This window comes from Nicotiana tomentosiformis, chromosome 3, assembly GCF_000390325.3.
Source record: "Nicotiana tomentosiformis chromosome 3, ASM39032v3, whole genome shotgun sequence".
Lineage (NCBI taxonomy): Eukaryota > Viridiplantae > Streptophyta > Magnoliopsida > Solanales > Solanaceae > Nicotiana > Nicotiana tomentosiformis.
The window spans coordinates 115,704,876-115,722,083 of NC_090814.1; the positions used below are offsets into that span (position 1 = coordinate 115,704,876).

The following is a 17,208-nucleotide window of genomic DNA, read 5'->3' on the forward strand; positions in this document are numbered from 1 at the left end:
ATGGTACTTCGGCTCGAATTTCGGGTTCTTCGATTCGAGCCTTGTTGCCGTCGTCAGGTAGCCTTCCGGCCTCGGGCGCCAAGTTATTGGTTTCATCTTGAAGGCCAGCTTCGAGGTCGATAGGTAGAGCCATTGCTGATTTGAAGTTGTAAGCTGGAGCGTACTGTAGATTTATATCAAACAATCACTGTTACCCTTAGCCCCACGGTGGGCGCCAAACTGTTTACCCGAAAAATCAGATAACGTTAAATTTAGATATGGTTCTAATGGTATATAAATTCCTTTGATACAAAATGACAATACAAGTATTTTTGCTATAAAATGGGAATGATGGACGGGAAGACTGAAATGAGTTAGAAAAGCAAGCACAATAAAATCTTAATGTATTTTGGAGGACCTCCGTCTATTGCAGTCTATCCCCCTTTTTATAGTAGAGGGTCACTTCTTTATCTATAATAACATAATAAAATAATACATATAGTGGAGGACCCATGATGGTTTGTCTCTTCCTTGATTCTTGCCAAGATTCTCTCCCTCGGTGCGGTTGTAACGGCTCTTGTCTGCGAGCTTGGCACTGGCTCGAGCTCGGTGTTAGATCGAACCCTCAATCTTGGTTCGAGCTCGATTCTGCCTTGGGGCATCGATATTCGGGGCCTGTGCTGATCGGTGTTGCCCCGTAGTCCGATTTGGACACGGGCTCGATAATGATATCGAGTTTTGCCGTCGATTGGTCTTATAGCTCGAAGCTCGACGCCCCTACTTCGGAATTCGTCCAAGCTTGTCATGTGAATACCCTTCGATTGAAACGTCATTGTCTCGACTGGTCTTTATGACTGAGAATCGATTTTGACCGTACACAAAACTTTTCAAATTGCAGTTGAATAGAACCTTAAATTGTTACTTATTATTAGATTTTAAATTGTTAGATTAGTTAAGGATTAGATATTAGTATTAGCCTAATTAACTTTTGCTTTCTGAAAAATACAATAAAATAAAAATGCACATTTTATGGAATTATTCTCTTTATATTAAGAAAAAATATATTATACAGATTAACATCGGAACCAAATAAAAATGCAATGCATATTTTTCTGGTCAAATGCAGTGCATATTAACTTGTAAAAGATCATAACAAAGTATACAAAATCACAGCTAATCATTTCTTTATGCAGTGAAAATAGACAGCGAACTTGGCAACCTTAATTTAAAATTTGTGTTCTACTATTAAAAAGCATGTTAAAAGCTTGCAATTAAATGATTAGTATTATAACTTTTTATAGTTTAATTCTTATTTTTCTTTTTACATTAAAAAGATTTGAGAGTATCTAACATGTGACGTAAATAAGGATGCAAAGTTACCATGTAAAAATCATGAAGAATGGGATGTAAAAGTTTAATCAAGTGGGGCGGATTGGGTCAAGACCCATTAATTAGCTCATCTTGACCCAAATGAACTTTAAATAGAGTTGTGAAATGACTCATTTATTAGTTCAGTCCATTTATACCTATTCAAATTCAGCTCAAACAGCCCATTTGTCACCCCTATTCATGAGGTTTGAACTATTCAAATTCAAATCTCCATTAAATGTTAATAAATGGGGCCTAAATAGTTGGTCTAAAATTGTGAGGGGTCTATCGTTGATCAAGTCATCTATGGAGGGGGGGGGGGGGGTTGGTTAATGCAAATTTCCCTAAAATAATTCCAAGGAAAAGAAAAAGAAAAAAAAACTTCTCGAGGTCAAGTAAAAGGGCAAAGTTGAGAACAAATTGAAAATACCAAAAAGGTAACAAAACGGCGTCGGATCCTCCATGGTTTCAGCGATCAAACCGGTGCTGGAGTGTCAACGACAAAGCAGAGAGGGTTTAATGGGCAAAACCGATTAGATTAATAATTCTTCAAATTCCTTGATTTTGGTTGAAGTGGTATCTCAGATTGTCGATCGTATATTGAAATTTTGAGTAGGTGATTGATTTGGAGGAGGATGGTGCTGGTATTAGCATTGGGCGATCTTCACATCCCGCATAGGGCTGCTGATCTTCCCGCTAAGTTTAAGTCTATGCTTGTTCCTGGAAAGATCCAACATATCATCTGTACTGGTAACCTCTGCATTAAAGTGAGTCTTTCTCTACCCTTTAATTCATCCAAATTAATTAGTATTAGTTGGCCGATTAAACTAAGAAAATGCTGTTGCTATAAATTAATGTTGTTGCATGTATGTTTTTTTTTTGCTATACCTAATGGGCTATTTTATAAAACTAAAGGCAACAGCTGTTTAATGTTAGCTATTCTTTTCCAATATTGTTGCAAGCATCGGAATTGTTTTAAAGGATAAGTTTGTCTATTAATGAAATCTTTTACTTCATCAAAAAGAAAAAGTTGTTTGATTTCTTTTCCTGCGAAGAATTCAGATTGAGTAATAGATAGACTACTAAATAAGAGAAAATTTGGAAACTATGGAAGGGAATGTTGGATAGGTTATTATAGCTAGACATGGATGTGTCTTGAGCAGCTCCTGGCAGAAAGCCTAGAAGACTGGTGTGAATGGCTTTGGATAATCAAGCGAGCAGAGTATAACAAATAATTTTATTCACGTCTCACCTACGGCAATGAGTTTAGATTTCTTTTCCACAGGGAATGAAATAATTTATTGCAGTAACTATCAAAAATTTTAAAGAGTTCATTTGGGCAAACTTCCCCCACTTATATGCTACAAACTAGTAGTATAACATAAGTAGAAAGATCCCATGTTTTATCACCGATTGATGTTTATTATTTGGTTATTCACTTTTATAAGTTACCTATTGATGAATCCTAGGGCTTGTATATAAAATCTTTTGTTTCAAGCATTTGTTTGAGTGAGGAGTAATTGGTAGTTAGTTGTTTAAACTCACTTTTTCAATGTCATGATTGGATATAAATGTGGCCGGATTTTTTTAATTGAATAACCTTTTGAATCATTATTCTTTTAGATTGTGCTTGCTTTGACTTGCATTTTTTCTCCATAATAAATTCTATTCCAATAGTGTGGCATTAGACATTCCGTGGCTATAATTCCTGGTTGCTGCAGACTTATCACTTTTAACCTCAGCATTATTTTTTTCTCTCCCAAATCCTATAATTTTCTTTCAGTTAGACTGTTTAAAATAAAACAAAGAAATTTTCTGCAAATCATTTTTCTGAAAGCTTTGGTTTTTGCCTATTACTCTACGTAACCTCAACTTTCAAGCTTAAACTTATTAGTTGCTTATGCATGAGGGCAATTATCTTGATATGGTTTGTGCTTTTGGCAAAGATATTCCACTATTAGAGCTGTAGTTGAATAAGAGAGGTAACTTATATCTGTCCCATTGCTGTCAAAGGATTTGATGGAAAGCGCAGAAGTGCCAAGCGCAAAGAACAACCTAAGCCGTGAGCTTTATTGTTTAAGCATGCTTGAAAGGACGCCTTTCAAAACACTGTTCTATGTTGTGCGCTTGTGGAGAAGAATTGGAGATGCTAAGTGTCCGTTCTGTGTTATGAGACCAATTTATCATTGTTTCTTGTAATCTGAAATAAAAATCTGCAAGTCAAGATAATGCTAATTTTGGAGTAATTAGTCATTTGGCATATATCTTTTCAGTTAACCATGTGAAGTATAGAATGAAGACCTTGCTCCTTGGTTTATTTAGGAATTTTTTTTGATGAAAAGGTTTATCTATTTATTTAGGAAACTCAAGTGCATTTACTCCATAAGTACTGTTTTATCTGCGGGCTACTTCCACAAGTGTGCTCTAATTACACATTTTGCATCTAAGTTGTATTAAACATCTTCTGGGAATAACCATTCCAACAATTTGTGTGATTTATTTTGCCTTAACAAATTTGTTTTGTTTATTACTCCCAAATACTTATTACATTCAGTGTGGATGTTCCTGTTCTAGATCGTTTGGCATCCAAGTCAAATATAGGTTCTTTATGAAAATTATTAAATACCTTATCCAATTTACATCTGCAGGAGGTTCATGATTACTTAAAGACTCTTTGTCCTGACTTGCATATTGCTAGAGGCGAGTATGATGAGGAGACACGTTACCCCGAGACCAAGACGCTAACAATTGGTCAATTTAAGCTTGGACTATGCCATGGCCACCAGGTCTGATTCACCATTCTTTCTTGTCACTTGCTGTCCTGCTTTAAGCTGATGAGGCAAAACATTTGGGTTATTCAGGTGGTCGGAATTCTTGTCAGGGATAAACCTAACACCTAAGTACTCTTTACTTAGTGGTATGGTATGTAGCAGATACATATGTATTAACATGCACCCTGCCCTCTCTGCGATTTTTCTGCTTTTCCACGGTTTCAGGTTCTTATGTATGCCTTGATTTATATATAAGTGCTTCCGCCAAATTTATCTATTCATCTTGTTAAGAAACTTTTGCTAGTGTGTCATTGTAAGAAAGTTAATTTACTTGCAATAACATTCTTGCTTAGCATAACATTGAAGTTTGGTTGCATTTGTGAGACTCAAAGGCATTTATCTTGTACTGCCAAAAAAGTCCTGCCGTATTTATCGTGGGTTCTTTCCTCAAGATGTAATACAATGTCTCTCCAATATTCCCACAACTAACTTAAAAGAATATTATGGCTAAATTTGTACTCTATCTTGGTCTCTGGCTCATTATTTTTTCACTTTTTGACCCACTATCTCCTTTTTTGGTCTCTTCTAAACTTTTTGCTTACATTTTTTTTAGAAATAGTTTTCCGCTTTTGAAAATTTAGCACTCTAAACTGAACTATTTATATGCGAATTATTTGAGAAATATTGCTTAGTCCTCAAGCCTGCCGCCTTTTCTATTCGTAATGGTATGTTCCACTTTTTTTTTTTTTGGTCGTCCAGGTTATTCCATGGGGTGACTTGGACTCATTAGCCATGCTTCAAAGGCAATTGGATGTTGACATACTTGTGACTGGCCACACCCATCAGTTCACAGCATACAAACATGAAGCAGGGGTTGTTATAAATCCGGGATCTGCTACTGGTGCCTACAGTAGCATCACATATGATGTCAACCCTAGCTTTGTTTTAATGGACATTGATGCCCTGCGTGTTGTGGTCTATGTTTATGAACTCATCGATGGAGAAGTCAAAGTTGACAAGATTGATTTCAAGAAGACAACAACACAGAATGCTAACTGAATAGCAGAATAGTAATTCAGCTGATTTTGGTGGAATCTTAAGAGTTGATAAGACATTATATTCCTTTGTTTGCTTGCTTCCAAGGCATTTTCGGCTGCCTTTGTTCTTTATTTTCCTGTTGCTTCTGATTATTCAGGTTTATGTCCAGTTACTCGAGTCAGTGTGCATTGAGAATTCAGTTGGTTAAATTGGTTAGTCTTCTGGGGGAAAAGGGGTTGGAAAAAGTCCACTGTTTATTATGCTACTAAATTCCTTTTTTTTTTTTTTTAAATATATATGTTCGTAAGTTGATAGACTGATTGTGGCTTTTGCTACGATAGTAAAGTAGAAACATTAAAGACTATGCATAAATGTTTCTGTTAAATATCTTCTTTTGTAAGCATGAATAGATCTGTCTATCTCGAAATTAAACTTTTCTTACTGAAAGGTTCTCTACTCCCAGAGTCTGGACTCGAGTGTTAAAGGTGAAGGGATCTATTACCATCTGACCACTTCTCTATAGTGGTTACCTTGAAATTAGTTGCTGCAACATTGTGCCTGACCAGCTCGTTTTTCGGACAAACCCGGTAGAACATTGAAGGGGCTCCGTTGGGGGTTGGATACTGATGTAAACTAAGAGTCCACCAAACTGATAGAGAACTCTATCAGTTCCCACAGAATACACACAGAGCAGTATGTAAATGACACAGCAGTATTTTACGTGAAAAACTCTCAGTTCACGAGATTAAAAACTACGACCTACACTCGTAGGATTTCAACTTCACTAACCGGGCAACTTTAGATTACAACCTATTATAACCTAGGAATTAACCTCTTAATCCTTAATCAGCTTGCAATAACTCTATTGCAAGCTTCTTTGTAATAACTCTATTACAAAGCTCATCACTTTGACCAACTCTAGTCAAACACAAACACACGGTTTATGATTTTCAGAAGATATCCTACAAGATGCTTCTAACTAAGTTGAGTAGGAATTACAAGTGAATAACATTAACAAAGAGACAACAATACTAAGGACACACGATAAACTCAGTGTTGGGATCTGGTCCTTTGTTCTGTTGCTACTTTGTTCTTCAAGCCTTTGAGTCAATGAAGGCAGCGACACATTTGAGAGAGACTTAATGATTTAGGGTTTGCAAGTGTGTGTTTTCCCTTGCCTCATGTTGGTAATATATAAGTGAGGTCATTGGGGTGGTGTAAGCAAGTATCTGGTACATAACATGCTCCATAAAGTGATTGTTGCACTGTTGTGTGTGCAGTGCAACAACTTTAACACCCGTAAAGAGTTTGACTTGTACTGTGATCGGAGGAACTGATAGCTATTTGTTCCCTCTGCCGTTTCTTTGACTGATATTATTGGAACTTGTGCCAGACATGTGACTTGTTGTTCCGAGCACTTTGAGATTGTGTAACAAGTTCCCTATCTGATTCTTATATGAAGTTTGTTAAATTATCAAAATAAAAAACGCATAACTTATCAGATACATTCCACTTCAAACCCCAATAAAATTTTATTGGCACTCGGCTGTAGTGTCTCATAAGGTGAATTTAATAATCATCTGCCTCTTAGAACCCAATTCAGTTCATATATGGCATGGACTGGACATTCAATGTGTAACCTCTTCACACCCCAATTAACGACTAGTGTGATGCATGAGCTCTTGATTTTTTTTCTTAAAATGAATAACTATTCGCCGTTTGTAGAACCAATGGACACGGATCAATTGTATATATGCATTGAGCTAGAAATGTCTAGGAGATGGGATGCCATTTCCAATATGAATCTTGATTTGGATATCAGAAAATCGTGCGTTTATTATGCTGTCTGTGAATTTTATTAACGAGATCCTTTAATAGCACGAGTTATGTACTGCTGCATTGGGAATAACTGTTTTCATGACTTGGGAATTTGTTTACATGAATTCAGAATACATTGGTAGCATTCCAACGAAACCAAGGCACTGAGTACATCTAGTTAAAAAATAGAAATAATCAGTGAAATATGAGATAAATTGGTAACTCAGAGCTACCTTTTATTGTTAACCCCAGAATAAAAATAAGCTAATATAAATGCAAGTCATACTACACAAGAAATGGTCTCTCAACTATACCATAACCATGAAAATCTAAAAGGAGAGGGGAAGAAATGAAATAACTAAACGACCCTAGTGTAGCAATCTCAGAACTTCCTATTAGGCAGTGAACCTATATACCATAATGTGCTTATAAGTTTCCCCTGGATTCACAATCTGGGAAGGAAAATTGGGATGATTAACAGAATCTGGGAAGCCTTGTGTCTCCAAACAAAGTGCAGCATACTTTGAGTAAACAAATCCACCTTTTCCCTTAGCATTTTCCAACATATTACTTGTGTAAAACTGGACACCAGGTTTATTTGTCCACAGTTCCATCTTTCTACCTGATTTGCTTTCTTGAACAATTGCCACCCTTTGCAAATGCTTTCCCTCAGTATTATCCAACACATAGTTGATATCATATCCACCTGGTATATCACTGAACTTGCTCCCTATTGTCCTTGGCTTGAGGAAATCATAGGCTGTTCCTTCAACCGGAGTAATTTGTCCGGTGGGGATAAGCTTATCATTAACAGGAGTTATCTTTGATCCGAAAAGCTGAATAGTGTGGGAGAAAATGTTGCCGCTGGTGTGTCCACCGAGATTCCAGTAAGTATGTGATGCTAAATTGACTGGTGTTGCTTTGTTTAGAGGCTTTGCTTGCATTTTTATGGCTAACTTGTTTGTCCCAATGAACATGTATGTTACTTTGACAGAAAGGTCACCAGGAAATCCTGTTTCACAACATCTGATTATCAATATTTGTCTTGGAAAATTTGTGCTTTTAGTCACAAATTTTGAATTTGGTCCTTATGATTTAGCATTCACATAATTGAACTTGTGCACATGTGATCCCAAACTAGAGAATCTACTTAATTGTTAAACTAGTGAAATTTGCACTATTTTGAAGGCGATATATAGGTTGTTTGGCCAAGCTTCTCCATGGCAAAAAACACCCTTTTTTTCCCCAAAAGAATATTTTTTTTTCAAAGTTAAAGTGTTTGGCCAAACTTTTAAAAGTAAAAAAAAAAAAAGAAGCTTTTGAGTAGAACCAGAAACAATTTTGGAGAAGCAGAGAAGAAAACAGCTTCTCCCTAAAAGCATTTTTTTGAAAATCACTTATAAGCAAAAAACACTTTAAATCGCTTTTTAGAAGCTTGACCAATCAGAAATACTTTTCCAATTAATTAACCAAACAACTAATAATAGTCTAGATATACGATATTTCTCATATAAAGGGAACAAATATGCACATTTTGATAACTTGAAGGTTAATATGTTAGCCTAATATCACAAAGGGGATAATTTATGCATACCTTGTTCACCATCAAAGCTATTGTAGGTAAGAGTAAGATGACTATCTTCTTGATAATCTTCCACTGTCCATATCACATCACTGAATCCTTTGCTACCCCCTGATTTAAAACGAATATGTTAATGTTAATTAAAATGGAGAACTTTTACAACAAAAAAGGATTAATAATAAATATATACCATGGAGTGTGTTTCCATGATCATTAGCTGGTAATTTATATTCGACTCCATTTAACTCGAATTTTGCTCCTCCAATTCTGTTAGCCACGCGCCCAATAAGGCCACCAAAGTATGTGGTGTCGTTCTACAGTACATTAAATAATAACCTTAATCAAGAATCAAACATACAAAAATTCAAGATCTTTTACAAAAACATATGAATTTGTCCTCAGAAAAAACATTATGAAAAATGACTAATATAATTTTATGTAAGACAAAGGGGATCACAGAAACTAACCTTGTAGTCTTCGATGGAGTTGTACCCAAGAACAACATCATCCAAGTTTCCTTAAAACAAGGATTAAAAGTGAGAGTGTTAGAAACAACAAGATATGAAACTGAAAGTGCATATAAATGTAGTAAGAAATAAACAGAGAAGAGGGAGAGAAGTATACCATTTTTATCAGGGAGTATGACAGAAAGAACGGTTGCACCATAGTTTGTGATCTTAACAGAAAAATCACCCTTTTTCAACTCGTACACTTTTATTTCTTCCTCTGCTGTACATGGATTTCCAAGAATAAGAATGATAAGAGCAAAACAATAGAGAAGAGAGGTTTTGGCCATTGTTGATGGGGACAGAGAGATGAATCAAAGATGAGTTTGCGTTGGCTGGTCTATAAATAGTCGTAGGTGAAGTTGTTAAATGACAAAATGGTTAGAAATTTAATACTAAAAGATTTGGGAAATTCATGTTGATAAGGAAAGATATTTGAATAGTGTGGATAAGGACAAATATCCAAACAAAGAGACAGTAGTAAAGACGTATTAGGATTTTAGAGCAAGTATGATAGCCAGATTCTCGAGATTCTCCATTATTTTATGTAGTACTAGTATTTGTTACTAGCTAAAAATAAAAATGCCAAAAGATATGTAGAAGAATCTTTTTCTAAATGCAACTAAGTTCCTTTTTCTGAAGTGAGTATAAAATCCTCACATCTTAAAGCCACATTTATCATATTACTAAACAGGAATAATAGTAATTTTGGTCTCTCAATCTTTGATAAATTTTAATTTTGGTCCTTGTAAAATATGATAAAGTATACTTAACCTTCAAATTTATTAAAATATATGTTTTTCTCCATTTATATTTGAAATATATTATATTTAGATTATTTTTATAACTATATTATCCTCAAATCTGGAGTTACGCTACACATTTAATATAACACAGGGGTAGTCTGATGATGTAAGGGATCAAAAGCAAAAGGATCAAAAGTGCACATTTAATTAATTAAAGGTTAAATGTGCTTTGCCAGATATCTAAAGGATCAAATTCAAAATTTGTCGATATCTAAGGACTAAAAGTGCAAATTTCCCCACTAATTAAATACTATAGTGTGTACATGTGAAGAAAATATTAAACATATATCTTTTCTTGAGGGAGCAGGGGTTCATGCAAGTCCGTATAGGGAAAAAGATATACTTCGAAATAATTCAAATTATGCACTCTCTAATTTTTCTAAGAAGTGATAAAAGTTCTAGTGATGATCTACTACACACAATGCTAATATGCTATAAATATTCTTTTCATTTAGTTTAGGCTCAGTCCATAACGGTTTTGCTATTTCTTTTTAAATATCGGAGATTTGAAATGAACACTGACAGAAAGATAATATTATATCATTTTTCAGGCCATAAATGGAGTTTGCAGTTTGTTCAGATGTCAGGAATGGAAAGAGTAAATAAAATATAAATTCATCTTTTTTTTCTTTTTTTCTAGTAGGTGTTGAATTTATTGAAAGGAGACCATTCTTGTCGATTAATTCCAAGCACGAGATCTGACTTCTTTTACACTATGCAATTTAATTTTTCCTCTTTTTAAATATTTTCCAAAATGTGGGAGAGAAGTCAATAGGAGAAAGGATAAGTGATAAGTGAAGGGTATTGCAAATGGGTATATTATACTTGTAATATTCCAAACAGTTTCCTTTTTCAACTCAACTTCATATGTTTTTTTTCTTAATTTCAATCAAACCGTGTACTTTAACTTTTAAGACGTGGTAGATCTACTATTCAAGTCCAATCCTTCAAATACGAGAGGACTAATAGTGTTTTCACCGTCACATTAACTAAACCTTCAATTTAACGGCGGAACACTATTAGAAATTCGGAAAAAATCGTCCAAAAAAACTGACCAAAGTAGGTCGGTAATGGCCAATAACCGTCCAAAATATGACCATTAACGTGTGGTCGGTATTTTGAAGGTCGGAAGGGCATACCGACCAAAGTTGGTCGGAAATTACCGACCAATTTTGGTCAGTCAATTAAATTCAAAAAAAAAAAAATTACCGAAAAAACCGACCAAAGTCGGTCGGTATTTTAATTATGTAATTAAAAAAATGCACCATCTGGAAATCGAACCGGGGTCTGTATTGTGGCAGGATACTATTCTACCACTAGACCATTGGTGCATTTTATTTTAATGCTGTCTTTTATTTCATTTATATTCTTTAATTGTATTTTCGCACGAAAATAACCGACCAATGTCGGTCGATTTTATTAAAAAATAAAATTACCGACCGAATTTGGTCAGTTTTTTAAAATGACCGGCCGAATTAACCGACAAAAGTTGGTCGATTTTTTTAATATTAATTTTAATTTATTTTAAATGAAAAACCTACCAAAGTTGGTCGGTTTCTTGAAAAATAAATTTTGCGGGACTCAAAAAAAGTTTCCCGTATTTTTGCGCCCAAACGGTTTCGTAAAAAAAAATAATTAAAAAATAAAATATTTTAAAAAACCGACCAAAGTTGACCGATTTTTTGACCGATCAAAATTAATCGGTCGACCGCGATCAGTTTTTACCGAATTTCTAATAGTGATATTGAAGGTACTCAACTTAAAAGTCTCACTTGTCCATAAGAGTTTTCTTATTACTCTTTTGGAAATTTGAAATGAAAACTGATATAAAGATAAGAGCATTAATTTGCAAGCGTCAAACTGAGTTGTCATTTCTTAGAGTAAATTTTATGGGTAGTCACTTAATTTTGTGTTCATTACTCTAAAGTCATTATTCTTTCTTTTGTTACATAAAAATTATTTTACTTTGCTCAACTTTTTACAAAAAATAACTTTGATCATTTTTTGTAAAAAAGCTCACCTAAAATGTGAGAGAAAATGACAAAAATGATCCTTATATTTGGGGTAAATTCAAATTGGGCCCTTAAATATACTCCTTAGCTATTTTGATCCCATAAGGTTGTCAAAAGTGAGCGCTTTTAATTTTCATCGAAGATTTAATAAACTCTGCTTATTAAATATACTGAAAACTAAAATTTAATTAACTAGAATTACCAATATAGTTCCGTCAAATCCAGTAATGGACAAAAAAAATAAAAATCATAGGTGCTTTGCTAACTTAAACATAAAGTTACTATAAAAAATATTATAAGTGTGAAACTAATTGGAAAGTAAACAAGAAAGTAACGACACACTTTAGCTTTGTAGCCTCCTATTGCAATATATACAAACAAATCACACCTCTTCCGGACTAAATTAAATAGTTAGTATTTGAACCTTTAATCGATAAAAAAACTAATGATTTGTCCAAAAGTCAAACCAATGGATGAACGCAAATTCACCAATCACCACAATCAACATTAATGCAACTAACATACATTCACCTTGAAAATGAGTTAATCCCTTCATGATATACGAATTTTATATCTTCAGACCACATGATTAATTATGAAACAATAAAATTCAGTTATCTTATACCTAATTGCAAGTAAGACTAAATACTTTGATGGGATGGACTTGTCAAATCCAGAAGTCGTAAAACAAAAAATACACAAGATACTAGAAGTAAATTTTAAAATAGCATATTATACCTCAAAAAGTTATACAAAATCTTATAATAAGTCAAAATGGCCAAAATTGTAAAAAATACACTTCTAAATGTGATTCCATAGTAATCTCTTTTTCACATTTTCCATTAAAATATCAATTATAATTTGTTAAACACTCTACGAAAACCAAAAGTACTCACTTTTGACAGCCTTATTGAATCAAAACAACTAAGGAGTATATTTATGGGAGCATATTAAACTTACCCGAAAATATAAGGATTATTTTTGTTATTTTCTCTCACATTTTAGGTGGGGTTTTAACCAAAAATGACCAAAATTAGTTTTGTGAAAAGTGGAGCAAAGTAAAATAATTTTTATGTAATAAAAGAAAGAATAATAACTTTTTTGTAATGCGTACAAAGGTGGATGACCACCCATAAAATTTACTTCATTTCTTTAGATGATGGAAATGCAAAAATTAAATAGAATATATAGTTTTAACGTAGATGTTCAAATTGAAAGGAGAAATATCTTGTCAATTAAGGCAGCACGAGCTTTAACCTATTTTACATTATGTAATCTGCTATGAATAGAATTGTACTTAGAGTGAATGACTATCTTTTAGAGAGTTTGTTACTTTATGGCTAAGTCATTTTTCCCCTATAAATAGAGGTCTTACCCCATTGTCGTTCATCCCAAAATTAATAAGAATTCTCTCTCTTTTCTCTGCAATATTATTCTTCTTCTTTTATTGTTTCATTTCACGTCATCAGCACGAGACTCCACCATCTCAAGAAGTTCTTTGAGAAGACTAAGGTATATTTTTTCTCCTCTTTTAACTATGACTGATATTATGAAACGAAAGTCCGTTGCCCTTAAAATTTTGGGCAAGAATATATGTCATGGGTGTTGGATGCTGAAATCTATTTAGATGCAATGGGTCTTGGAGACGCCATTAAAGATAAAAATAAAGCATCTATCCAAGATTGTGCCAAGGCCTTGATTTTCTTGCGCCATCACCTTGATGAAGGGTTGAAAATAGAATATCTCACAGTCAAAGATCCACTTATTTTGTGGAATAGCTTAAAGGAAAGATATGACAACTTAAAGTTGGTCACTCTTTCACAAGCACGATATGATTGGGCTCATCTGAGGCTCCAAGACTTTAAATCTATTTCTGAATACAATTCTGCGATGTTCAGAATTACTTCTAAATTGAAACTCTGTGGAGATAGTATCACTCACTATGATATGCTTGAAAAAACGTTCATAGAGTTTCATACCTCCAATATGGTCCTGCAACAGCAGTACAGAGAGAAAGGTTTCAAGAAGTACTCTGAGTTGATTTCTCTTCTCCTTATGGCTGAACGAAACGACTTGCTCATGAGAAATCACGAAAATCGACCCACTGGGTCTACACCATTGCCAGAAGTGAATGAGGTGTATTCCCATTATGCTAAGTGTGGAAAAGGTCGTGGCCCTATTCGTGGTCGTGGTTGTGGCCGTGGACAAGGAAGAAATTTTCTTGGTATTAATCATCCCCCCAAAAAAAATAACCACCAAAAGTGGAAAGGGAAAGATAAGAAGCCAAAGGCAAATGGTTCAGAAACTGAATACTATCGTTACGGTGGAAAAGGGCATTGGGCAAATATTTGTCGTACACCAAGATATTTGGCTGAGCATTATCAAGCATCTCTAAAGAATAAAGGCCATGAAGCTAATTTTGTATAACGATCCGACTTGTCATTTTGTGAATTAGCATTCCGTTCGGTGGATTAAGGTCTCAAGCAGCTTTGAAATATGTATTACGACTTGCGAGGGTGGTCAAGTTTGGTTTTCGGATAATTCAGGATTTAATTGAAAGAACAATTCTTGTTTTGGAAGCTTAAGTTAAAATAATTGATCAGATAGTGAATTATATGTAAACGACTCCTGAATGAAATTCTGATGGTTCCAATAGCTCCGTATAGTAATTTTAAACTTAAGAGTGTGTCCGAATATTTATTTTGAGGTCCGTAGATAAATTAGGCTTGAAATGGCGAAAATAGGAAATTTAAGTTTGGAAGTTTGACTGGAGAGTTGACTTTTTGATGTCAGAATCAAAATCCGATTCTGGAAATTGAAACAACTCCGTTATGTTATTTATGACTTGTGTGCAAAATTTGAGGTCAATCGGAGTTGATTTGATAGGTTTCGGCATCAAATGTAGAATTTAGAATTTTTTAGTTTTATTAGGCTTGAATTGGGGTGCGATTCGTGGTTTTAGTATTGTTTGATGTGATTTGAGGCCTCGACTAAGTCCATAATATATTTTGAGACTTGTTGGTATGTTCGGACGGGGTCCCGAGGGACTCGGGTGAGTTTCGGAGTGGTTTCGGACCATTTCTAGGCCATTTTTAACTGCTGATTTTTTTTTGCTACAACAATGTGCATCGCAGAAATTTCTGCTGCACATGACTGACTTTGGAAGCTTATAACTCGTAATCTATAAAAAATTTGGCGATGATCCGAAAATAAAAGTTGTAGCCCTTTGTATCTAATTTTCAGAAATTTAAACTTTTTGGCAGTTTGAGTTGGTGTCATACCCCAAAATCGAGGAGCGCAACCGACGCTCAACTGAGTGAACCCGGCCGAGCAAGCCTATTAGATTTCCTTCTACCCAACTCATTCATGAATAGATGGAATATATGTTTTTGTTATCCAAACAATAAAGTGATCATGTCGGAAATACCAATTAATTATCATTAGTTACTCCATTAATAAGTCTCAAAATACACACAGCCCCCTTCATGGTTCAAAGTGGAACAAGTGATTTAATCACAACACAGCTTGTTTAACACTCCCAACACCCATACATAACCAACACTTAGTCTACAGAGCCTCTAAAAATACCAAAGAGTACAATGATAGTGTCGACAATAAGGCTCCGACTATACCTCAAAACACATAAGAAACAAAAGATGCACAACCCCGGAATGAGATGGGGCTCACCAAGTGAGCTGGGAAGAATGAGCACGGCTATCATTGGTCGGTATCCTCCGTTGTGGAACAACCTGCATCCATTAAAGATACAGCGCCCCCGGCAAAAGGGACGTTAGTACATGTCGAATAGTACTAGTATAAAAACCAAACACCAACTTAAGAACTCGGAAATACAGTATGAATATGATGAATCAAGGCGACAATAGAATAACACAGATAGCCGTTTAAACCAAAGCAAACTTATCAAGAGCTGTCATTAACATTTTTAGAATTCAAGATGAGATCCTCTGTAACCATTTCCAGACAAAGCAGCCCCGCCGCCTCACCCCAATGTATGCGGGTGGAGGTGTAAATACAATACCAAAACTCTACTCAAGCGGTCCTGCCGCCTCACCCCAATGTATGCGGGTGGAGGTGTAAACACGATACCCATTTTCATACAAAGCGGCCCCGCCGCCTCACCCCAATAAATGCGGGTGGAACTGCATCAACGACACCAATACCTACACAAAGCGGCCATGCCGCCTCACCCCAATATACATATGTGGGTGACGGTGCAACAACAATACCAAAATCATACACAAAGCAGCCCTGCCGCCTCACCCCAATATATGCGGGTGGAGGTGTAACCCCAATCACAATCTCTACACAATTTGGCAAAATAGTTTTCCACATAAATCACGATTTGGAATCATAACACATAGATACACAATCCATAGTTTGAAACACATCCTCAATTTATAATACAATATTATGAGAGCATTTGGAACACAAATTAAACATATATCTTTATCACAAAACTTATTCGGAATACTCTACTTGTAATAAATATCTTGGAACTTACAAGGATATTGGGGTTCCAATTCTTAAAGAAGAGTTTAGCCAACATACCTCAATTTAGCTTCCTTAAACTCTAAAATGTTCAGAAATTCTTAGCAACTTCGATCTATTTTAGAAATATAACAAATTGAACCAAAAATTAGGAGGATGATCATGATTCTAGCTCATTTGAGCATTTTATCAAACACTAGGTGTGCATTAAGGTTTCAAGGTTCTTTTATGGAGGATTCCATCATTCCCCAACCCATTCTCTACCATTTTTAGCTCACAACCTTCCCACATTCTTTGATAACATATGCATGCAAGATAACAACCCCCACACCCAATATCTGTCTCTCTATTTAACCCATTTTTGTAAAATTTTGAAATTGAGAGCTAGGACATAGATTCTGACCTTTAGGTTGAAGATTTCCTTTGTTAATCCTCAATGGTTGAGCAAGAATTGATAGATAATAGGTTGAAGGTTGCTCCCTCACTCTAAAAACTCTCTCTCTCACTCTAGAACAATAGAAATGTGCTCAAAATGAGCTATGGTACATGTTTTAACGAGATAGGGTCGGGTTTAAAAATCCAAAACTGATACCCTGGAACAGGATATGCAGTCGCAGAATGGATATCCGGTCCGCATATCGGCCGCACAAATTGGGTGCCAAAACTGGAAAGGAACTGACCGAGTCTGCTGTCGCATAATGCGCCGCAGAACCTCCCTTCGCAAAACTTCAAGAGTGATTGTGCGACAAGAGTGCGGCCCGCAAAATAGTTATGCGGTCGCATAATGGACAGCGAAAATGACCCTGAAAATTGACTAAC

The 17,208-nt window shown here is 35.1% G+C and overlaps 3 protein-coding genes across 3 annotated transcripts; 2 read left to right on the top strand and 1 right to left on the bottom strand.

Annotated features, from left to right (window-relative positions):
- The first annotated feature begins 1,710 nt into the window (after positions 1 to 1,710).
- On the top strand, positions 1,711 to 5,563 carry LOC104108094 (vacuolar protein sorting-associated protein 29). The gene is made up of 3 exons (XM_009617069.4): positions 1,711 to 2,114; positions 3,996 to 4,133; positions 4,878 to 5,563. Exons 1-3 carry the CDS (start codon positions 1,983 to 1,985, stop codon positions 5,175 to 5,177), a joined length of 570 nt encoding a protein of 189 aa, XP_009615364.1. The 5' UTR covers positions 1,711 to 1,982; the 3' UTR covers positions 5,178 to 5,563.
- Positions 5,564 to 7,178: 1,615 nt separating this feature from the next.
- On the bottom strand, positions 7,179 to 9,421 carry LOC104108096 (uncharacterized). The gene is made up of 5 exons (XM_009617070.4): positions 9,181 to 9,421; positions 9,024 to 9,073; positions 8,747 to 8,870; positions 8,569 to 8,667; positions 7,179 to 7,986 (listed from the first exon to the last, which is right to left on the bottom strand). The coding sequence occupies exons 1-5, from the start codon at positions 9,350 to 9,352 to the stop codon at positions 7,370 to 7,372; spliced, it is 1,062 nt and encodes a 353-aa protein (XP_009615365.1). The 5' UTR covers positions 9,353 to 9,421; the 3' UTR covers positions 7,179 to 7,369.
- A 4,052-nt stretch (positions 9,422 to 13,473) lies between these two features.
- LOC138908372 (uncharacterized) lies at positions 13,474 to 14,307 on the top strand. Its single transcript, XM_070199034.1, has one exon. It carries the CDS (start codon positions 13,474 to 13,476, stop codon positions 14,305 to 14,307), a length of 834 nt encoding a protein of 277 aa, XP_070055135.1.
- The last annotated feature ends 2,901 nt before the right edge of the window (positions 14,308 to 17,208 follow it).